The sequence below is a fragment of the Nipponia nippon genome, unplaced genomic scaffold (assembly GCF_047370975.1).
Source record: "Nipponia nippon isolate SJK-2023a ecotype South Korea unplaced genomic scaffold, ASM4737097v1 scaffold_3, whole genome shotgun sequence".
NCBI lineage: Eukaryota > Metazoa > Chordata > Aves > Pelecaniformes > Threskiornithidae > Nipponia > Nipponia nippon.
The window spans coordinates 113069301-113094301 of NW_028262347.1; the positions used below are offsets into that span (position 1 = coordinate 113069301).

General features: G+C 38.7%; 1 protein-coding gene across 5 annotated transcripts in view; it reads right to left on the minus strand.

Moving 5' to 3' along the window:
• STN1 (STN1 subunit of CST complex) overlaps window positions 1–25001 on the minus strand; it is a 54274-nt gene that overhangs the window by 22422 nt on the left and 6851 nt on the right. For 3 of the 5 annotated variants that reach the window (XR_015706285.1, XM_087764469.1, XM_087764467.1), the window contains exons 2-7: window positions 14643–14782; window positions 9947–10042; window positions 5430–5501; window positions 3478–3639; window positions 2098–2209; window positions 1171–1333 (exon numbers count right to left, since the gene is read on the minus strand). Coding sequence is in view for 4 of the 5 variants with exons in the window: in XM_087764469.1 (XP_087620595.1) it covers window positions 1171–1333; window positions 2098–2209; window positions 3478–3639; window positions 5430–5501; window positions 9947–10042; window positions 14643–14775 (738 nt within the window). In the remaining variant the exon portion in view is untranslated. Of the gene's footprint in view, window positions 1–1170; window positions 1334–2097; window positions 2210–3477; window positions 3640–5429; window positions 5502–9946; window positions 10043–14642; window positions 14783–18915; window positions 19038–19140; window positions 19250–24703; window positions 24767–25001 lie in introns of all 5 variants that reach the window. The other 2 variants (XM_087764468.1, XM_087764470.1) reach the window with 2 other exon arrangements.

Sequence of the window (25001 nt, forward strand, 5' to 3'; positions counted from 1 at the left end):
TTTTCTGTCAAAAATTAGAGCAACTCCTGTTATTGTTTATACCCATGCTTGCTTTAAAGCAAACAACAAAAATGCCTTTAATAAAAATAAAAGAAACAGCTATCAAGAAGCAGCTATCTCAAGCAGTTCAACGAGGCCAACAAGAATAGAGCTACTTTTCATTATTATTTGACCTTATCTACAAGGGACTGGTTCTTATGTTGTTTGTTTGGTTTGGTTTTTTTTAAGAATTAAACAAACACCAGATGTTAACATAACATAGCACTTAGCTTTACAGTGCATATGAGAATCAGGCAGTGAAAATGACTGCTATGGATTTACTTCTCTACAGAAAACCAAAACGTAAACAAGTGAGTCACAATGCTCTAGTTTAAGTTTCAGTTGCCATTGGTAACATGGCAAAGCCATAACTCTGTTACTTTTGCCGAAATTTACCACTTCACACCACTTGAGAATCTGGTTTGTAATTGATCCAAATAACAGAGTAACACAAAGCGATTTTACAAAATATTTTTTGTTTTATTTCCCATTCTGCAGTTGATCAAGAGCATACAATCTCACTGGAAAGTTTCTTAACAGTTTGGTTACATGCACCTGCATGTAAACTGATTTTAATTAAATCCCACCTTCTGTTCCTTTCAATCATGGCCTTTCACAACTAGGGATTTCCAATAAGAGAAACATGTAGCAAGGAGCACTGTTCATCCACTCATTATCTCCTTTTGAAAGTTACATCTCTATTAATATATTGAGCTTTGAATGAGAAACAAGACAAAGTCTTTGTATTCCCTTCTTCTGATCAAATCCAGGATCTCAAACATCTGTCTCAAACAGCTCAAGCACCTTAAAGCAATCTCCTTTTCTGATACTGCCACTGTTTACAGATCTAGATAAGTTAGTGCCTGTTGCAGACTGTAAGGTTACTCAGACCTAATACAAGATTACCCTTAACAACAGAATTTTTTCATATGGCTTTCTTCAGTCCAGTTCTATATGTCTCAAGTGACAAGGTTTCCTCAAGCTCCATAAATAATTCATGCATAAAGCTAAAGCACTCGTGGTTTTCAAATCCTCTGAAGGCCCTGTCTCTTATCTGTTTGTTTATGCTTAAAGAAAGTACACATTATTATTTCCTCCCACTAAAAACCTGAAACAGTTACATTCACTCACCTCCTGGCAGCTGGACCTGGGTAGATGCACACCAGCCAGTGACACCAGAGTATCAATTGTTTCCAACTCCTGTTGGTAAAAGGTCTGAATTTTGTTTTCTAATAGAAAGCCTTTCACTTTCTCATGCAGCATACTGATTGAGAAATTCTGACCCTCCAGGACACTACAAGGATACATAGAACATGTCAAAAGGCAAGAAATATACTACTAACATTTTTTAGAACAATTACCTAAAGTTAGACTGGTTTTCCAAGGTCAAAAGGTATTTTACTGTCCTTAAAGAATCTGAATTTAAACGCTTAATTAAAATGGACCATTTTTATATGCAATAAACATCCAACTGTTCTTCTTCAATCACTTGCTGTAAGAGTGTTGTGATTTTAAGATCTCTCATCTCTGAAGCCACACTACAGGCATCAGCTCTGCCAATAAGCATCAGCCACCCTTAAACTGAATACAGGAATGGGTGTTTGATTCAGTTTATTGAGGTTATATATTTGTGATTTGACAATGACACGGGCAGCAGAAGTTGAGAGCATTTCAATGGAATAGCTCCTTATCCTTACACATAAAACAAAATCAGGCAAGGACACTCCTCCACCTAATCTGTTGACCTCACCCCCAAATCTTGCTCCAAACCCCAGCTTTCTTTACTAGATGCAAGAGGTCTGTACACAGTATTTTACTACCTTCCTAATATTCACTTTGGTTCAGCATTAGATTTCTTTTCTCAGATTATGGACAGGTATCTCATCTGTATGGATCATCAATTGTTTGGGAGAAAAGCAGGCTGCTACTGTATGCTTGTGCAGAGTCTAAATCACAGTGGGACCCTGTTCTATCTTTCTCCACAGTTATTACAATAACAAATAAACAATAATAAAATCCCACACTTTGCCCCAAGACCAGTATGGATACTGCGTTTACCTCTGTCCCTCCTCGGGGCCTTGGAAAGGCTTATCGTAAACTTCTCTATAGAGACAGGGGAGCTCCAGCATTCTTGAAATCTGAACATCACACACAGGATCATCCACTTTATCTGGAGCAGCAAAAAGAACAGACATACTTGGCCAGAATTGCCATACCAATCTTTTAAGCAAGCATACCTGAGGCAGCACCACAGAGCTTCACATGCCAATATTGAATTGGCAAATTTTGTTCACTGTTGTTTATAAAAACAAAACCACAAAGGCCACTCCTGCTGTTACAGTTTACAAGGAGGTAAATGACCTGTTGTGGTGCACTGCAGATTATGCTTTTGTCTGACAACTTATTTAATCAGAATTTATGATGTCTATTTTACCTTTCAGCAGTCTTCATCCATTAGATGAAGTTAACACATAGGAAGGAGCTTTATTTGGGCCAAAGTGAAAGCAATTTAGAGGCTATTTGAATTGCATGGCTCTCCTTTCATGAAACAATGTTATTATTACCATCCCTTGAATGGGTTATATATTCATAAATCTTCTGTCTGGAAAGGAGGGTTGAACCCCCTCTCAGATTTTAGCTAGAGCTGAAAAATCTACAGGCTTTTTATCTGAGCTACACAGGGTTTTTAAAAGACAGGCTTCCCCCCATCAGAGGAATCATTTCAGTATTGTCTCTGAAAGATTTCACTGGGGAAAACCAACTCTTACACAATAGCACAGGCATGAAGGAGAGAATAAGTTGTGTAACTGGAAGCTTCTCGGCAAGCTCAGCGGACTGTAGAACGCTGCTACCCAAAGAGCTGTCAGATACAGGGGCACCACCTGCAGATGTGTGCCCAAGTGACTCAAGCTGAAGAACACTTCTCAGCCATTCTGCAGAGCCAGAGAGTTCAGGAGAACCTGGACTTCAGTGCTATAATGTGCCCATATGCTGCTGTCTGCCCATGGAATGGATTATACAGGCTGTGACAAACAGCAACTGTTTCTCCAAAGCAGCTAACGCTCTTGACAAGTGTGACATAAAAAGGTCATCAACTCCCTTCCCATGGGCTTTGGCTGTTCAACACAAAGAAAACTGAAGAGCAAGTCACTCTCACAGATACCCAACCACAGTATCTGCATAGCATTCTTGTATGCATGCTAGTCATCTTTTATAGATTTTCCAGGAATGCCTCATTTCCAGGCAATCTAATCCCACACATTAAGTAGTGTGTCTTCTAACCTTACACTGCTAAAACTGAAATAAAGACATACTGATGAAAACCTCTTTAGAAAAATGAAAATAAAGTGGATAATATTCAGTGAATTACATACAGCTTAGATCTTCTCACAAATTCAGACAATTAAGTTACATATGTCACAGATCCAAAACACTCACAGAAACATGAAGCCTGAATTTCTCTTTGTTGCCTGTAGGTTCGGATGTGACCTCTGACCCTGACAATATCCCCGATCTCCAGCTTGGTTTTCTGGCTCACCATTTCTTGGAGTTTCTTCATCTGTTCAAGCACAGTCAGACTGCTGGGTGTGCTCGGACGACCTGTAAAAAGCGGGGGAAAGGAGATCAGGCATTAAGGCCAAGAGGACTGTCCTTTTGCATTCATCCAAACACCTAAGCATCACAGGAGTCATATTACTAAAAAAGGGGTAAGGTCCCAGGCACCAGGTGTCCTGGGTAGCAAAACTTTTGGGTGACAAAGTTAGTTTACAGTATTATATTTATTTAAATAGTTCACCTGGGGAAAGCATAAAAGGAAGGAGATACTCATTTACCACTGAAAATGTTATAGATGGGTTGCAAAATTGAAACATTAATTTGAAATGGGTTTCGTCATTTTTTGATTTTGTCATGCTAACATGGACGAGAGGGGAAAAGAAAGGTCAGCTGAACTTTTTACATAAAAGAAGAATGAGTCATCTGAGGTGGGGCCGAAGTATTCATGTGATGCAATTTGATGTCTACACTGAGGTGAATGCAACTTGACAGAACTCCACATTTACGTAACACACCTTTGCAGGAGAGTAAGTTCTTCATAACTTAAAACCTGATTAATGATCTAAGTATCCCTGATCACAATTACAAAAGGCTGGAAGTTTCCTGTGCCCCCTAGGAGCTGTTTTCTTTAGCAGGTACAAATGAATTCATTTCCATTAATAACATAGTGTCCATTCAAGCACTACTGATGTACATGTAAAATAAGAATACAAGGCTGAAACAAGCTTTCTGGGTCCTCATTCTATTTCAAGCAGTATTTCATGCAATTCCTTTAATGAATTTAAGTTCCTCATAAAAAACTGATTTGATTGCAGGTCCCCATTATTTTTTTGGAAAGCTGTGCCACACATCACCTCTCTAAAAGCGAGAGCTGTCTTCTAGATTCCAGTTGGGATCATTTATACCACTTGTCATATCATTGTTAAACGTAACTAAGTATGAATTCTCTGTCTGTATACATGGGCTTGTTCCACAGACATCGGAGTTTTTAACTTTCACATCAAGCTTTCCTTTCCTCACTCTGTGCGTATGTAACCCTAACACTGGCAGATGACGCTAGTAACATTTACTTCAGTAGGATTTGATCAGTTCCATATCAGGGTTGTCAGTCTACTACATGAGCTTTCAAGAAGGTCCAAAGTAGAAAGTATTCCATACTTTGATCTATGAGAAATGGTGGGAGAAAAAACAAAAAGAAAGCCAGCCACTAGTGACTTCTGTTACTGAGTGCAATAATAGATTATTTTCAAATTTTCTGCATGTTTAGAACTTTCCCAAATCGTAAAAGACTGCGGGCATCCTCCCACTGTGTTTTAAGCTACTTTCAAGTTCATCACTGACAGTACATGCATGAGCAGGAGGAGAATATGAATGCAAACAAAGAAGAGAAGATGAATCCTGAAACCACTGTATTACAAGGGTGGGAAACACAGACCAGGTTGCTGGTCAATGGATTGACTTTGGAAACAGAAGCTGTGGCATATGGCAGATTTCCAGCCTAGTTCCTCACTAGGTGAAGTCACAAAAAGAACCATAAGAGGAGGATTCTCTGAACAATGTTACAACATAGAACTGAAGTGCCATATTACTGAGATAAGGAAAAGGCATGACAGGTCATAATGTAGTGGGTTTATTGGCATCACCATTGGACACAACATGAAAAGTAATAAAAAATTCTCAAAATGGCCCTGGATGTAGGATATGATGGTTTAAAAAACAAAAGAAAAAAAAAAAGTTGAATTTGCTCTTCTGCAAGTTTGATCATTTACTAAATTATGCAAGACAGACATGAGCAAAAATGTACAGTCAAAAGAATTATTTATTTGATAAATTACCTGATAAAGATGTTTCTGCTACCATGGGATTTTTCCAGCAGACACAATTTATAACTCCAGTACTATCATCCACTGTAAAAAAAAAAAAAAAAAGCAAGAATTAGAGAATAAGAAAGCAGGTAGCGATGTTCCAAGAAGTGAAGATACATAGGTATGTAAGCAGATGACTGCCAAGGATATCTCATTCCAACCAGTCTGAAAGGGAAAGTGGGTGCTCAAGCCCTGCTTACACCTCTGAAACAATCTCCACAGTCGTTTCAGTCGTGGAAGTAGCTCAGCACCAGACACACTGTTTATGTGCATAGTCAGCAAAGTAACAGGTATATTCTCAAAAAAAGATCAAGCACTAATTTAAATTTACTAACTTAAATTTTGAGGCTTCAGTACATATATTGGATACTAAAGGGTTTTAATGTCATTGACAAGGTCAGAAGAAGAATCAGTGGTGAAAGCTGAAGCCAGACAAATTAAAACAGGAAACCAGGCACAAAACACAGAAGCCTTACTGTCACAGTGAGAAAACAGCACTTCAGCATTGGGGGGTACAGTCATGTGAATAGACTAGGAGTGCTGCTACCTCCAGCTGCATTGGTTTCCACACTAATATTGTGCACAAAGTCTGCTGGCCTTTCCCATACAAGATGATGTTACGGAGAGGAGAAAGGCAGCTCCTTGAGCCAGGAAGGACAGAGGACAGCACATACTTGTGGTTCTGCTCTAGGCCAGGAATTCCCAACTTAAAGTATACGTACTGATGGCATGCAAGTCACTTCCATTGCCAAAAAAGCCTAACACCTTCTCCTAAGCATGGGAGCTGTCTAGCGCTTCCTGTTTTGCTAGTACCTAATCAAAATAAGTTTTGCGATTTCTGCCCCAGGAAGTGCATTGTCAAGGACAGCAGAAAAAGACAAACCCCAAAGAAAACTAAAACACTATCAGAAGAATCAATTGTTCTACAGATCAAAAGGCTGTATACAGAAGGCATGTCCAACAAACGCTCTAAATAAAAAGGCACTAAATGTCTGTCAAACCACAGCAAGGATCGCATTTCCAGTCCAGCTAACGCTCCAAGCTCCTTGCTCCTTGCATGTAGCCATCTCCAAGACAGAGCTTCCACTCTTCACAAATTGGAATCTGCAGTTTTCTTCTGCTCCTTAAACCGGATCCATGACTACAGAAGTAATAGCAATGTTTATGAGGAAGGTACTGATTGGTACCTGCAGTTGTTTCCTCTGGGAACCAGAACATCAAAGCAAAATGCCTTTGCATTGTCTCACGTGTTTTGAAACAATCTCCCTATTTGGGGGATCCAATTTCAAATCATTGTCTTGCCTTCCTGTTTCCCAGTGGCTTAGCTGCACATTCCCAATAACAAACAAATAGCATTTATATGTATGCTCATCTCATTGCTATCCCCCTTTTGAGCTGCTGTGTCTGCAGCTATTTCAGCAGCTTTAATTTTGTACCAGAACACAGATAATGATCTAGCTGGTAGGATTTTCTCTCCTTGGTATAGACAAAAAGCAACTATTTCAGTAGTAGGAGTCAGAGCCCCCATCTACCATGCCAAGCCATTCATGCAAGTCAGCAATGGCAATAAGAAACAGGGCAGATGACTTTTCACTATTACATTACTGCAGCTTCTAGATGTTCCAGCTCGCAACTGGCTGTTGCACCAACTGCGACAGATATGCTTCCCAAGAAGGGCTTAGAAACAAAACAAACAAGACTGACGGATTAGGAGGCCAGACTCCTCCTCATTAATGTAACAGCTGAAAATGGAGTCCTGGAGAGATTGACCTGTTCTTGACCACACAGGGAATCTGGTAGCAGAGCAAGGCCCTGAAACAAAATCTTCCTAGGTCACAAATAAAAGCTTTGAACAAGACGACCAATAACTCCTGAAGCACAGATGAATAAGAACTCTTGCAATTGTATTCTAATTAGACAGGAGAACGTTAATCTATTTCAAATGCACTCAAGGGGTCTACAAGCTTTTGAAAACTTCCTGTGCTCCCTGTGCTACCCTTCCTCATCTCCTTGGGTTTAAACTTTTGTTTGTTTGGGTTTTTTTTTTGGTGGGTTTGTTTTTTGGGTTTTTCTGGTCTGTTTTGTTTGTTTGGGTTTTTTTGACTCTTGCATTAAGTATTTGAGGGGTAGCACTCTCAAAGCTACCTGGTAAATGAGATAATTGTGTCCATTTCTATTTCTTTGTAACAAAGGGGTATAGTTCTTGTAGGGCCTGCATGAACTTACTGAGATCCCCGTGAAATTTTTCCATTTGTTTTTAGGGCAAGCGCCTTTCAGCCTTTCAAAACAGTTCTGGAGTATAAGGAAAAGCATACGTGACGTTTGGTTTTGTGAAAAAGGAAAGAAAAAAATAAAAAGAGGTCAGAAAGGTGCATTAGCCAAAACACGAGCTTGTTCAAAGCTACTATTTCATCAGATATCAGGTTTTACACAGCAGGTAATTTTTAATTTTTTTTTTAAGCCAGGAAATAGTCAATTCATTCTCTTCTACAATTATTATTTTGTCACCAGTTCTGGCTGTATGGTTTTCAGCACAGAGGACCTAAGATTCTCTTAAAATGAGTGCCATGTATTCTGAAGTAGACAGATAGGAAATGAGGGGGGAGATAGTGGCAGTGACACAAAGACATTTCAGTTCTCTATCAGAGAAAAAGTACAAAGGGGGAATTGCTTTGTAAGTCACTTTTAAGCAGATGGAAAGTGAGCGAGTACTGTGCAGTGTGCGGTGCTCCAACTGATGCAACTCCTGCTCTGTGACTCACCAACCAGAGTCTGGTGAACTGAGAGATGCAAGACGTTACAAGCAGGAAGCTGTCTAAGAAGTTACAATTTTACGCTGGCAGAGTCAGCCTGCCTGAAAGGGAGGGCAGGCTGGGGAGGGGCACCCTGGCAGGTAGCCTGAAAGCTCAGACCAGGAACTGCTGGAACAAAGAGTGGAGTTGGATGTAAAAGGACAGCAGGAAGCCACCGAGAGCTGTACTTAAAGGTCAGCTGATCTAAAACTAAGGCCTTAATTCCACTACTCTCGTTTCTTTTTATTTCTGTTCCTCCAATTTCTGCCGCAATCAACATTTCCAACAAGCTTACATCGGAACTAATGCTGAGAGTAGCATGGGTAACCCTTGCCCACAGAATTGTTTTTGCCTTGGTCATTTTGATTCTGTCTTCCTCTGTTCTCATGAAGTGATAACTGCATTTGCATACTAGTGCAATGAAAGAATAATAGCTGACGTTCAATTTATGTTTCAACACTTGATTACATCATCAATTACATCTCCGCCTCTTAACTTAGGTGCTTGTTTAGCCTGTGCTACTTCAAGAGCCAGAGAAGCTTGTGCTTCAAAATATTTACTGTCAACTCATTATTTAGCATAATGGCAGGGTAATAATAAACATCCAGAAATTAGACTTAAAAAAAAAAAAATCTAGAAAATATCCACTCTAAGAAACTTGCAGGGACATTTCTATAGAGGACAGAGTCAACTCTAAGCAGCCGCACCCAGTGCAGGGTATGCTATATGCACTAGCAGTTAATGCTACTCTGCAGCAGTGTGATGCAACTGCAGATGTTGTGGAACCTGGAACCTGATTAAGTTGTCAACTGTATCTTCACAATACTCCTGTGAGAGAGGGAATTGCTGACTCAATTGTGTAAGTGAGGGAATTGGGTAAGAAGAGGCGCTCCGTGACTTAACCTCCATCATGTAGAAACCCATGGCAGAGGAAGACACTGGACATGAGTCCTTCAAGTGCTGTGATAGGATCTATGCATTTGGCTCCTCCTTCTTACTGTGAGAAGATCTCTCCCACCTTTTGAAACTTGCCACATCACCACTACTCCACTCTGCTTTTCTCCAGATGAAAAAGACTAGCTGAACAAAATGACTATCAGATGTTTTCATGTTAATAAAGTAGTCCGAATATTGGGAAAAGCAATAGGGATGAGACAGCTCCCAGCTGGTGTTGGCAAGGACTGGTACTATGATGCTTGAGTTAGATTTGCTAAGACTCTTACGCATCTAAATATAAACAAGCTCCTGACTGCTATTAAAAGCTGGCTCCAAGATACGAGAAAACATACAAAAAGTCAGAAGGGATTTCTAAGGTTCAAAAAAGGAAGAAGTGACTTCCCATTTGCAGGCACTGTTAAATCCGTTTATATCTGACCAAAGGAACTGCATATAAGTGTGATGAAGATGGTGGAGTCCAGTGGCAAAGCAATAACCAAAATTAAGATTTGCTAGATGACCTCAAATGAATCAGTTACTCTGTTTTAACTATTTGTTTCTCTGCTTTTGAAATGGAGATAAACAGTGGCTTCCCCAAATTTGCTAAGTAATCTCAGCTGCAGATATACATTATATGAGAATAAAAGCACAGTTGTTTCAAGAACAGACAATGATCAAATAAGGCAACCTTTAAGTTCTAACGGTAACTAAGATTAGAAGGCTGATAAGTGCAAGAAGAAAGAAAGAAACTTTTCTTACCTCCGTAATTATAAAAGGCATCTCGCTCTTTCGTTTGAACCACTATCCCGACAACATCCACCTGTCTTACTGGATGTCCGTTATAAAAGAATATACCTAGACACAGAACATTCTTGATAAGCGTAACTATTTCTTTCAACATCCTACCTGAGATAGTCACATTTGTCAGTAAAAAACATACTTTCTTACATATTTAATATATCTTAAGGTATACAATGCCTAGTCATGTGAAAAATCCCCTGCATCAGTGAGGACTGGGAACACTAGAAGGAAGAGGTATCAGCCCTACTTAGGATACCAAAAGCTTGTTTTTGTAGAGTGTTAGAACTTTATTAACCTCTTGTTTTCTTGCACATTTGGATCTGAAAAGTTGTTTGTTTGCTGCAGGCATTAGGGTTTTTTTTAGTTGTGTTTTGTTGTTTCGTTGTTTCATTTTGGTTTGGGCTTTTTTTGTTGGTTTTTTTTTTTGGTGGTTTTTTTTTTTTTTTTTACATCTTCATCAAGCTTCAGAATAAATAATAGAACACAATGGAAGCAGTTTGAGCTTCTCACAATGCAGCTGTTCCCGATTAAGGCAGAGCCTCCAAAAGGAAAACTAACATAATTGTGTCTTTCATTTCTAAAAGAACAGGAGCCATGGGGGTTGGGGAGAGAGAAACAACCCTCTTAGATTGTCATCATGGACAGCATCCTGAACTTCAGTTTCTGAAATAACACGTTCTAAAAACATCCTTTCAAAGCTATTTTTGTGCATCTAGAAAGATGACTTGAATAAGAATTAACACATAAAAACATGTCCAGGAAACAGTGAGGAATCAGAGCCCAGTGGACTTGGAGAGCACTGACGTTGCCACATGCTGTAATCCCTTTCAAGAGAGTGACAAATGTTGTTAACAAACACAGATGTAAACATTATACACCGAAGCTTCACAGTCCACTAGCAGGAGGATAATAGGCAATAAGCTCCAGATATATCCCAGGCTGGCTAATTTTCAGTCAATGTGTTTTCTTCAGTTTTTGAATACCACTGCTTTACTGAAATGTGCCATCCGGGAAGTTCAATAACTGTCTTCTAAAAACTAGATAACTCAAGGGACTCAGAAGGGAACATTTGGCTCCATACACTGTGGCAAGTCTTATTCTTACAAAGGGAAAGAGAAACACTGCAGCAAGGGAGTCAGAAAAATGTTCTGTAAAAAAAAAAATCCAAAAATAACTTGTCCTACATAGCTGGCAGCCTTAAATGAGCCTGGAATTAACTTTCTTCACATAAGACAGACAAAACCCCCAAAGTTTCAGAAGAAATCACAGGTGATCAGCCAAGAAGCTCATAAATAGAAGTTCTGCTCATAAAAATCCACTGCAATGTTTTAAGGATGCATCTATCGCTGTCATCTTAGAGCTGGCTATACTAATTATGCAGTCACTGGTCAGGTCTGGTGTAGAGAATGTTTAGCAGGTCTGTCTGCTTTTCTCTTATTCCATGTACCAGGACACCAATAAACACTGCTATAGAAACCCTCAATGGAGATGCTCCCAGTATGTATAATTATTCACTAAACCTTACAAGATCTCCATAAAAGAAGGTCTGGGTCAGTTTCAGGGTAAGTCTGTGGAGCAGAGACTCCAAGCTCTTGACCCTGCACACAAGCAACATGTTACTATGTTAATATGTTAATTTCCCAGTTAGTAAGCTGAGTTTTGGCAAATGACAGAGACCAGATAAAACTGGTTCTCTCCATCCCCATAAACTCACATAGAACTCCACCCTTACTCTCTGAGAAACTACCTGAATTCATTTGAAAGATGAAATTATATTTACACTATTAAAAGTTGTAGAACTTGATGACTTCAAGGTGTAAATTGTTTCTCCTGCCAGCTTATTTGTTCAAATTATGTTCATATTGGTAGAAATAAAAGTATACTGAACATGTAAAGCTATGTCAGTCAAGCTCCTAGTAACCCAGTAAATAACACGTACATTAATATGCTGTTACCACAACAGGAAGCCACAGCAGTGGTATAGGGGGCTATAGATACAGAGCTCTCTAGGGCAAGTTCTGGTCATGTCTTCACCGGCATTACTGAGCACTGAGCTATTTGCCATTGCTTTAATTATTATTACCTCCTTTTATACTATTTGTAGCTTCTCTTGCTTGTTGATAAGCTGTCACAATGCAGTGGTGCATGATAACTCTGAGAAAAGCTCATTTCCATGATGTGATTATGTGTTACAACCGAGTTTGACACCCACTCTCATTTCAAGGCCTCTAAGACAACACAATTACTGTTTTTATCTGGGAGGTTTTCCAGCCTTCTTGTCACCATTTATAGCAGGAGAGTAATTGGCCAGGTTTACTGCTTTTCTCTGTGTTGTTTTAAGGGATTAGTCATTGTGGCATCAAATCCTAATGCTTAAAAATGGAAATAAAAAACTTATTAGGTCATTCAGTCCATTTCCTCAGGGCCGTTCCGTACAGTAAATTCCTGGCAATCTGTACAGTCAGGATATAAACAATCCCAGTGAAGGGCATCCCACCTTTTTCCTGGGAAGGCCGCTCCACGGTTTAGCAGATGTCATTCTAAGGATGTTTTTCCTGACATTCAGTCTATGTTTCTTTCTATTCCTCCTAGTTACAACTCTTTGTTTTGCACTCATTCATTCTTAATTACCATTACTTAATGACTGATTTATAGCCAATCATATACTTAGCTTCAGCTGGTCTTTAACAAACCCATTAAAGGCAGGAAACATTGACAGCAAACACCTACCTTCTTCGTTCCCCAAAAGATTCTTTTTTTAGTGTTTCTGTTGTGCTATCATTTGTTGCCAATAAATAAGATAAGCTGAAAGATGTCTGGTTTGGTATATACACATCACCAGGAAAACGAACAAAATTCAGGATGTTTGTTCTACGAAATTTCATTTTATTCTTTAAAGTTTGGTTTAGAAAACGATACAGGATTGCAAGCAAGCTTAGTTTTGCAAAACGCCAGATGCACAGGAAGTGGAGAAAGCTTGCATGTGCCAGTTTTAAAGGCTGATATCTTGACATGACAGATACCACTTCCTTAGGATCATCTTAGAAAAAAAAAAAAGAAGTATTAACAAAACTGAGAGAGTTCCTGAATCAGAAGACAACTCACTTAAGTAAAAGAATAGGAAGGGAAGTGAGAAGGGAAAGTCAGGTAATTTAGAGGTGGGGGCGGGGGGGGGAAGAGAGCAGGATTGTACTTTCTAGGACTGTTCCTGCTCTTGTGAAATGTTTGTTGATGTTTATAAGTTTAATTCTTCTGAATATGTTTTTTGCATGCGTATGTACTAATGTCCAAATCCAAACTGCAATCCTACTCTGCTGACATTGAATTGTATTTTGTTTGAAAACAATTAATTTTTACCAGATGCATTTCCTACACCAGCACTACTATAAGACTGCACACTTTAAAAAGGCCTCTAATTACTACCCACTCTAGCACAAACACCAACAACAGACTGTAGCCTAATTCTTGCAATGGATTTAAGATAAAAGCCTCCCATCACGTTAAATAACAAAGAGGTATAAATACTGGGCTTTGCAGTTTGTGAAGTCCCCACGTACATAACAATGGTTGTGAGAAGAGCAAAAAAACCACCAGTCCTTCATTTCTGTTATCATCACTGCTGTTACTCTTGCCGTCAAAGAAAAATAAATAAGAATAACAAAACGTACAAAGTAGAGCATATTCAAAGAGCCAAACAGATATACCTTGTCTCTGTGGAGGAAAAAAAGAAAAACCCAAACAAGACACCAATACCAAACCAAAACCACACACACTGCTTAGGGTTTACTGCTTTTCCTCATTAATTCTAAGTTCCTTCGTTCCTCCCTGATAATCTTGCACCTTGTCAAGCTTCAGTTTGGAGTAATAAACCCTTCTACAGCAGAAAACATACTGCAGTCTATTTAAAGTCTTTGTAGTGAAAACAGAAATTCAAGGTCAGACCCATGTTGCCTTAGACAATGTACACATGTGGGTGATATTGGCTGAAGACCAGCAGGAAACAGAATGCAAAGCATACAATTTTCAACAATGGTTAGGAAATAAAAGGTGTGGTATAAGATCCAGCACAGATGCCAGAATTTACAATAAGGTTGTTCAAACGTATGAAGAACGTCATATATCCACCATATCTAGAAATTAAGCAGACAAAGCCTCAAAACCTGTATCTGTTTTATAATATATTAATATCCAGAGGAAAATGCAAAACACATACACTCAGCAATGTCATCAACTGTCAAAATTTTGCAACAAAGAGGCATAAAATTCTTCTCAAATGTTGTAGAGACAGTGGAAAGATATAACACATATGGCCAGAAAGGACCAGCATTTTTAGAATTAACTTTATCAGAATATAACAAGCACTACCACACAGAGGAAACACAACATTACCTTAATGTAAAAGAGGTCCTGTATCTATATATATATATATGAGGAATAAAAGCCATTAGAATGAACACATTTTATTTTTGACATATATTTCACATACAACCTGTTGTTCTTAGAGCTGTTAAAGATCCTAACGTCACTTAGCTTAGGGGCGTGCAAAATTACTGTATTGGTGTTTGTGAAGCATTCTGCAATCCCTCGATAAAGAGCACAACATAAATCAATCATAATTCTGTGTGCATCATAATCAGCACATATAAGTACATACCTGGCACTTGTTTAGATTCTCTCATTTCTTTTATATCTTTAATATAGAGTCTTGCAAATGCAGAAAATACAGGATCCATCCCCCAGTGCAGAGAAGGTGTCTCTTCTTCATACTTCTTGAACTCAGACTGCATTCAAAACCTGTGAACACAGATGAACTTGCAATTATTTTCCACACAGGTAAAGCACTGTTCACTTATGTTCCAACTGAATGAAAAAATAGCTTGTGATTTTACACAGAACAACACAGCAGGGCTGATGAAGAGACACAGGAACTTATCTAATACAATGTTACCTTTGTGTCACCACATTAAATATTCAAAATATCAATACTGATGATTTACTCGAAGTACTGAGACTCGACAGCAACAGTATTCTACCCAACTCCTTCAAATGAAGTAGAATTTCAGGGATTTCTCCTCTATGGACCCATAAACAGAGAACCAAATACAACACTACTTTAAAAGAGTAGGATTGTGGGATACTAATTGGTTACTTTCTGTACACTTGACTCCGCCCCCCCATCATTCTCTTTCCCTTCCTTAAGATAATCTCCTCATTGTTCATCCTGTGCTTTATTGCAGTGGCGGGGGGAAGGCTTATTTTATATAAGACAAAAGCAACTGGCCCTTCTTTACTTCGGGCATGCAGTCTCCAATAACTTTGTAATTGTTACTTTCCCCTTTTACCTCTTCAGATTTCTCTGTTTAATGCCTGCTGTTTTCTACCATTACCAGAGCCAATTCTCTGCTTATCACAGAGTTGATGTCAAAAAAACCCAGCACTCAATTCAGGAAGGATCCTTGTAGAGATTTGGAAGCTGAATATACTTTTTATTAGCTTCTCCTGTATGGATAGCTAAAATGTTCCCATAAAGCTTTCCAGGTCACCTTCGAATGGGCGTCAGCCACTTACAGCTGTAGGGCAGAGGTGGTAAGTGGACTGATTCTGAATAGCGTGTAATAGGGCTGAGATTTGGCAGCTACAGTCTCCTGAGAGGGAGCAGCTCCCTGCTACAGGTTGCCAGTGATCTCTGTAGCCTGCAGGAGACACTTCTAGCTACTGATGTAGAGACAACACACCATGAATGTCATGACAGCATCTTGCTTCTTTGAGAAACAACAGAGCTTGGATTCTGCACGATTTCTGTTTTCACACGTAAACTTTAATTTGGGGCAGAAAAACAGACTGTAACACAACATGCTGGAGCGTTGCTGACATCTACTCTACACTGTGAAAAGAACCGCAGATGACAATTATATTCATTTCCAATTTTTTTTTCAAAAACAACAAAACGTTAGTGATCCTCTGACCTTCCTTAGACTGGTCATTTGTTTTGTGAGATGTTGAAAGTATTTGATTTAGTCAGTTCCACCAGTCACTTCACCTTTGAGTAACAAACGAGACAGTTTTGTTTACACCTGGATTTACGTCTCTCTCTGTGCTACACGCAGCGTTTCCCAACCTATCCCTTTTGCACAGGCAATGTCTACTCAAAAACGTCTCACCATCCTTTTCTCACTCAAGCCTCCCCATGAAGCACACTTTTTCTGCTGCTGAATTGCAGACACTGCTCTGTAGAAATTTATAGCTACACGCAGCGTTTCCCAACCTATCCCTTTTGCACAGGCAATGTCTACTCAAAAACGTCTCACCATCCTTTTCTCACTCAAGCCTCCCCATGAAGCACACTTTTTCTGCTGCTGAATTGCAGACACTGCTCTGTAGAAATTTATAAACTAAGCTGTTAACTGTATGATCTTAATAATGCAAAGCTGCTATTCCTCCATATGGCAGTTCTCCGTTTGCTTGCTGTAGTCTATGTCAAATTTAGACCATAAACTTTCCCAAGCAAACACATGGTTTGAACCTGTATTTTACTTAGCACGCTCATTTTTGTAACAAAATTAGTCTTCCCCATCCCTCTCTATTTGCTTGCAGTCTCTAGTACAAAGTTGCCTGCATTGTCACCATGCTACTGTGCTTTTATAATGTCTATAAAAAAAAGGGGGGGGGGGGAGAAAAAATAAATTTAGCCCAACAAAAGGTCACGGTGAATGAGAAGAGTTCACACATCAATGGATAAACATACACGCTATAGTCAATCAAGGTTAACACATACTGAGTTGGAATAAAGAGAAGCACTACTGGTCAGTGTCATCCTGTCTCCCACCCGCAAACAGGAACTTTTAAGATATAATTTTGTCCTTAATGGTGCTACAGTCCCCCAACTATTCACTTTCAGTGGCACTTCTCCCCTGACAAGAAACATGGATAAAATCACAGTCTTTTTCTCCAAGATCATCATTTATACAAAGTAATATTCCTTTCTGCACCATGCCCCTCAACTTACCCTGCATGGTTACAAAGTCTGTCATAGCTCAGCACCCGGTTTTTCTCCTAGACAGATGGCAGACGGAGCTAACAAGCCAAAAAGAGACAAATGAATAACAAGCCTGTCTAACTTTTTGTATTTTGTGTGAACAGCCACTCATTGGGATAAAATGCAGAAGTCACCCCTGCACACGTGTACGTCTGAGGGGTAATCAATGAAGTAGCACCACCGGAGATTAAAAATATCTGTATTTTGGTATTTCAGTAAACAGTTGTCAAGTCTGAAATGCCCAAATGTTAAAAGATCATCAGCCGGAAGTCCAAACAACACTTCTAGCTTAAGTGAAGCATCTCCCCAAATCTTTTACTCCTTCTCTGTCCTGAAGGGAGAAGGATTTCTACAGCAAAAGGTCTTTACCTCAGAAACTACTGGGAGTTAAATCTCAAATTCTGGAGCCTCCTTCTAGCTCCCAGGCCTTGCTACAGCTCTTCACTGGAGAAATTTACACCCATCACATCTATCTTCATGTACAGAACCACTCTGCTTCGTTCAAGTCTGCTACAGACACATCAAGTTTAATCTTACAGATCTGGCAAAGATTCCTTGATAAAAAGCAAATCACACCCCCAGCACTATGAAGGCATCACACGACTTCTTGAAGTCCACAGGACAAATCTGCTGAAGTCATGAGTTACCCCATCCACACCAGGCTGGGGCAGTGACACCATACTCCAGCCACTGGCTCCCTTTCAGCAATGTCTGACAGGCACATGATGAGCATTCTGCAGGGCAGTCTCCCCTTGCCTCTTCATGGTCCCAGCAGCCCTCCCAACTCCTGTCACTGCCCAAAACCAAGCCTATTTTCTTTCTTCCCTCCCGAGTGGCCACTTGGTAGCTATATTTGAACAGTGACCTATTTAAAGCCAAAGGCTTGTGGCCTGCTGGAAGGAAAAGATATTTACTGCCTCCTGTACTGCTTGCCTCCACACACCCCTATTACAAGTCCATTCTTCTCATGGTGTTAACAGCAGTTGTCTTTTTACTCCTATAGCAAAGGAAGACGTTAAGTCAGAGAAGCAAGCCTTTCCAAAGTATCTATTTTTCAGTTAGTTTCCAAGCTTGTTTCAGGCAGATTGATAGTACTAGAAAACATACTTCTTACAAGAAGAGATAAAATTTGCCAGTCAATTTCTCTTTCGCTTCATAATAGTACCTTCCCGTAACTTTTTCTTAGGTTGGCACTGGAAGCCTCTCCATCCCAGGCAGAATATCCCAGGGGTTAGTTAACTAGTGAGTCATCCTGGCGAAAGGGGAACTCTCCATTATGCTGGAAGTGTTTTCAGCTCTTAACTGGTACCATTGGTGATATACTATCAGCAAGGAAGATAACAGCTACCCTGCACAATGAAGATTCAAGGGGCAAATAGCAGGCATTGTGGAGATGCACAGCATTATAATCAATGAGAACACAGATAGCTAACAACAGACAATTCTGAACAGATACTATATGTACAAATGTTTAAGAATTAAACTGTTTTTTGCTGAAAGATGGCGATAAGGCTTAGCAATACAAACAATAGAGTCCTAGCAAAAGGTCATCTCTTTCTGCATTTTGTTTTAAATGCAGTGTAATGACTTTATGGTTGCTGTAGTGCAAGGAACTCAATCCTGCCACAGGAGAAAAAAGGCAAGACAAGCATCTGGTCCACAGGTTTATTAGATACAAGATATCTGTGTTCTATTTTTACCTCTCTAAAATAACTCCAAAGAAAGGCTACAAAGGCATAATCAAAAACAAAACTAGAATTAAGTTCTGCTATTTGGACCACTTCTTGGGAAAACAATTTTGTTTCAAAGGCAAAAATCTAAAGTTTACACAGTAGTTATCTAAATAGAAATAAACAAAAAGCCTCAATTTGAGATTATTCTAGACACTAACCTATTAAAATAAGGCTGTCTCTTTCACCTCCTGCTATCAGTGTTAGCTTTTCTGACTGTAGTGAGAATTAAACCAAGTCCATAATCCTCAGAGTTATCTTGTGACCTCAGCAAGGTATTATCCTAAAAGGGAAAGAAGGGAAACCAAGGAAAATTGGCAGCCTTCCCAAAAACACCACCACCCAAAACCAAGCCCATTTTCTTTCTTCCCTCCCAAGCAGCCTACCTGGTAGCCTTGTTAGAATAGCTCCGCACGTAACACCCGAGTGATTTGTTCAACAGAATCAGCCCTGGCCAATAATTTCTTGGCTCCTATTCCTGTGTTCACCATGAACCTTTTTCAAAAATGGTAAATGATTAAGAATTGGTCTTCTTCCAATACCAGTGAAATGGAAATCCCAAAGAAGAGTATCTGTTTTAATGTTTCTTGTTGCCTTTTCTCCAGATGTGATTAACAACCAAAGTTTTTGGAATAAATTGCCTTAGTTTGAGATGAATTGTTTGGAGCCATAATAGAGGTATCTTGTCAGAAGTTATCTGCAGCTACTCTGCAACTGCTGGCAGACCGTTGCAAACATTCTTTCTCAAGTTTGCTCTGAATCCGAATCAGAGAACATTTACCCACCGATACAGGCAGCTTAAACATCCTACCAGGCATTCACTCTTCTCCAAAGACTGCCACTGCTATACTAGCACTGAAGATTTACACAGGAGGCAGCTCCTGAGCTGTTAAGAGTTCCCAACCCAGCACATTAGAACAACTTAAAGTCACCATTGGTTTACTTGCATAAATCAGGCTACAAACTGTGGCTGTTAAAGAATTGCTTTATGGGTCAGCCATCCCTGCTGCAGAGAAAGCAACTTGTGGAAAGAGGAGCAGAGTCAACAGATGGGTTTTATAACAACCTCTGTCATCTGAATTGAACTCATCTGTGTTTGAGTCAACACCCTATGTGACAAATGAGTATTATTCAATTCTTCATGAACAGCAGAGGCAATTCCAATTGTTTTTATCAATGAACTGACACCTCTATTGTGTAATAGTCTTCCAGTGGAGTTGATGTCTCCATGTTGTAACCTGTAACGTATTTCGCTCTCTCTGTTTTTTCCTTTCCACAGCACTGCCTAGAAATCCTTCTGGACAGGCACATGTGGCTGCAGGAGACCAGACAGACTGGCTCCTCCAACATCAACAGCCTTGGAAGAGAGGGGGACAAAGCTTGCAGTTCTAGATTGCCTTCCTTGGAATTATAACTTGTTTTATATGCAAGTTAAACCTTGTAACAAGGTTTTGGCACCTAGTTTTCCAAAAGCATGATTCTGGAAAACTAACAAGGAAGTGTGCAATAAAATAAACAGTAGAAGTAGCTCCTTCTGATCTTTGTTCCATGCATTAGTCACAAGATATTTTCCTACATATCAAGAAATCAGCAAACCACTCAACAGACCACTAAACTAGCTCTATATGTTTATTTATCATGGACAGCTGTAAGCTTACCATAAATAAGGTAGCAGTAGTCACTACTGACAGTCAGAAAGCTTCACTTGCTATTTGTATTTTAAAGCTATTGGATAATCACACTGAAGCACCTTCTTCAACTAATTCTCTAACCTGTCTTGAGTGAGGGCAGGAGGAAGTCTATGAAGATGATTAATTCTCTCTGAAAGCTCTTAATCACCCACAGTGCTGCCAGAATGAGCTGAGCTGCTGAAAAGAGATTCTTTCCCTGGGAGAGAAGTTTCTTAGTTATCAGTGTGAAATAAAAACAAACAAAAGTAAAAATAAATTCCTTATTATAAATAATAAGTTTGCTGCTTGGAAAAACAGCAGTATGGAAGCTTTGATAGCAAGAGGATTCTTGGCAAAGGAAATTTTTTTGACAGATACATGTAATTTACTGATCCATATAAAGGAATTTTAACTCATTCAAGTTAACTAACAGAGCAAAGAGAATAAAACCTAATTCACCCCGGTTTAAGGCAACACATTTAGCTTTCCTACTTTGGTACAGAAGTGTAAAATAGATTTAGTGCCACTTCTTGAATGAAGATTTTCAAATTTCAGAAATTTAGGTATAAGCAGCAAGCATTGGTTAATAGCTTTCTGAAGCTACTGGGCCTGTGAACTCCATGACAAGGTTGAATCAATTTCTAGAGGCAAGTTTTCCTCCCCTTTAAATTAGTTTATGCATCTGGTGTAAATTAAAACAGCCTCTGGAATAAGATCAGAATTTATATTAACATTCCTAGCACAACAGACCACTCCATTACAACCAGAGACTTCAAAATAATTAACCTACCATTTGGTCTAGGTGCACAGTTATGACAAAGTTCTCAAAATATTCCTAGCACATACCAAAGCATTAGACCATGACAGACCTGCTTAACATTTTGAAATCAATTGAAGTTTTTCTTTGCTATGCAAGTGAACCTTTTAACTATATCAGAACACTGTGAGGCTGTGCTTGAAACATGGTGTCCAAATAGCACTGTTGCTGGTATATACAAAAGAATTAAAATCAGAACAATATTGAAGTCTCAGATCCAACTAGGACCATCATATATTTTGTGAGCGTAACTAGAGCCTGAGATGACGCATCTGGAGCTCTTTTGGAAGATTGAGACCCAACTGTTACTCTTCTTAGAAAGATTAGTACAGTTAGCTTGACACTGATCTCTGTTTCTAGGCTGACTGCATTTATTCTTTGGTTGTTTTTTTTTATGCTAGTCCACAAAATTAGTCTTTTTCTCCTCCAAATAAAGACTCGTAATGCTTCCTGTCTGAAGACACTTCTTGTAGAAAAATGTTTAGACATTCCAAAAGACAAACCTGTGCAAAATCAAAGGCAGCAGGGGGGGGGAAAAAAAAAAAAAAAAAAAGGATTGAGATATATTATTACAGTATTCCTACTTTGACTGGGGGAAGTTTGAACTATCATCCCATGTAAGAACAAAGCTTTTGTTATGCTTTTCCAATGATCCTCACACAGGTCCTCTCAGCCAACATCTAGGAAAAGTATCAAAAGGGTGGTTTTTTGTATCAAAAATGGTACAATTCCCAGCCTGCTATTCTCTGAATTTCTTTTGTAACTGTGCCTCCCTTCTGAGGACTAGAACTTTTATACCTGAAATCAAGCACAGGATTCCTTAAATCACACCCAAGCTGCTCTGACCTACAAAACCAAAAAAGTTTTAGAAATGCCACAGGTGGGTAGATATTTCTTGATTCCTTAAGACAGATTGTTCTGCACAGTCTCTTACACTGCATTCCATGAACTTTGAATGATCTGAAGACTGGTTTCTTCTCAGCTAAGGAAAGCTGGCTCATCATCCCTTATCTTCAGCTGCTAAACTCTATTAGGACCCGTTAAAAATCCAGAGACTTTGTCCTCTATTAACTTTTGGGTTAGCAATCTTTGTAATTCTCTGAGGGTGTTCTAAAATAATGAATATCTTAAAGATGCTCCCTCTGAGGTCTGTCCAAATCTCATCACTGAGAGATCATATAGGACTGATACAGAACAAACCAAAACTGTTCAGGAATACCTGTCCTGCAACATGAGTATCTTCTTAATAGCTTTCCTCACTACAGAGCAAAGAAGGCTAGACGACTTTGCTAGTGATGATTTTTGCCCACCTTTAAAAACTTCTTCTGAATCCAATAATAATCCACCAAATGGACATAACACTATTAAGACTCTTGAAAGAAAATACCTCACCAATGACCATGGATGCAACTTCTTCCATTCCCTACAGGAATCACTGTCACAGCTAACATGATAAAGTCACTACTATTTCGGACTTCTTGGTGTGTAAAAAAAAAAAAAACAGCCTTTGATAAACAGATTTAAGTGTCTCCTTAATTGCATTTGAATTTGAATAGATGCCACTCCCTACCTCATGCTTCTGAAAGTAAGTCACTCCTGTATACTGCATCCGGAACAATATATTATAGCTCAGGCAGAAGCCACAGGAATTATTTTTCCTATAGGTAATTTTATTTTCTGCTACAGAAAATTCAGTCCTCTTAATGTAATGGGCTTTTTTGGTTTAATCCATAGGTATCGCATGTTTTACTATAAAACATAATTTTGTGGATTAGATATTAAAGGTCCCTTCTGTCAAAAAAATAAAGATTCCAGGGCATTTGAAACAAAGTGCATCACATCACAATATTCTGTTTTCTCATAAACAGGTCCTAGTGCCCAAAGTTTGCATATACTATTGTTGAACACACAATAGCTGCTGTCTGCCTTCACAATTGACACATTATTACAGCTGCACATATTGCTGCTGTACCAAGAAGATATCCTACATGAAACCAAATTCTACTTTACAACACATAGTAAACTAGTTTTTTTTTCTCAAAAAAGAGAATTACACAATATCTTACAAAAATCTGGGTAAAAAGAGAATAACATTACACGTACAGAAACTATTTTAAACATGGTTGTAATATAAAAACAACATTTTTCAATGAAAAACCGTGCTGTTTTCTCTGTAAAATCAGTTTATATTTTAAAGTCTAGCTTTGCATTAATAAACAGTTGGTATCTCACATTCCAAACGTCATTTCCCGTTTTTGCTAGTAGACACGTCTCCAATATTATCCCACTGAAATGTCTCTCTTTGGGATATTACTAAAGAATCAGTAGTTTCCAGTGCTATCTTTTTTGTCAGATTGTCCTTTTTTTGTGTGTGTGAAATGTTCCCTACTTTTCAGTATGGTGTATATTTTTAATAATAGCTGCAGAAGGCATAATAAACTTCCTACTTATGCTTACCACATAACCAGGATTGGATTTGCTGGCTGGCTGGCCAGCCATAATAAAAAACAGGTTTAAAAATAACTAATTTTCATATTACAGAACAAGTTATTCAGTCCCAAGATTCCAGAGCTGATCAGGATCACAAGAGAACACAATGTCCATTCTGGAAAAAAAGGTTCCTGGGAAACAGAGGAAGAAATTCAGGATTTGCAATACATGTGGGGTTTTTGTTCAGACATTTTTAGTGCCAGTATTGACTGAAAGCAATACTGAGATACAAAGCTATCTTTATCCCTTAATAAATTTCTAATCCTAGCTGCTATGTGAACTAATGCAAATTTGAAAGCCACAAACAAAAAGAGCAAATCAGCTCGTGACTCCTATGCAAGAGGAAAAGGTCTAATTACCATCTGGAGGAAAGACAAACATGGTGAAGCATTTGTAATACATGCTTTCATGTGACTTAACTAAAGCTTCTAATATCCATCAGCTGGAGGGGGCTCTGCGAGTTTTAAATACTTTGCCTTGTGTTCATGTACAGTTTTGATCAAATAGATTTTGCTTTAAATGAAATATAATCTCAAATGATTAAAATGGTTACAAAGAATACAGCATTATAGCTAAGAGTAGTAGTATTTTAATTGTATATTATTTTAAAATAAATCAATACTCTAGATAGACTTAATCATGTGTGGTTCTGTGAAAGGTTGCTATAGTCATCAAGACACGGAGGGAAAGAATTTTCATTAGACTAACTACTGTAGTTAAAAAATGCAACTATCCACCAGTGCAGCTCAGTAGTTTAATATTACCTGAAAATTCCTATAAAAGGAGTTTTTCAATTAAATACAAACCAAAAAGTGTCCAGCCTTCTTGGAAAATTTTATCATGAAAGAAGACCGGAAGCTTTAAATTGCATTAGTCAGTGAATCAATAAAGAGAATCAGCTATGTAAGTTTCAAGTTGTTGACACTTTTGAGGTTTGCTTCTCACTCGAATAAGTATGAAAGCACAACCTACCCCTCCAATTATATGACTATGTTTCCAAATATCAGTCTTGAAGGTTGTTTTCCTGCAGACCAACTAGGAGCAATAAGAAAAACATATTTCTTTTTTGCAGTAACTTCCATGAAGTTAACATGTTAAAGCTTGAACACCTTTGACCCGATATGCTTCCAAGAAATATTCTTGTACTATTTGTTGAAATACCTGATCCTTATTCAAGATTTCTATATTTATATTATTGCTTTTTCTTCTGACATTTGATTTCAGATAAAGCCTATTCAATAAAACATCATCGATTTACTTGGAAACAATC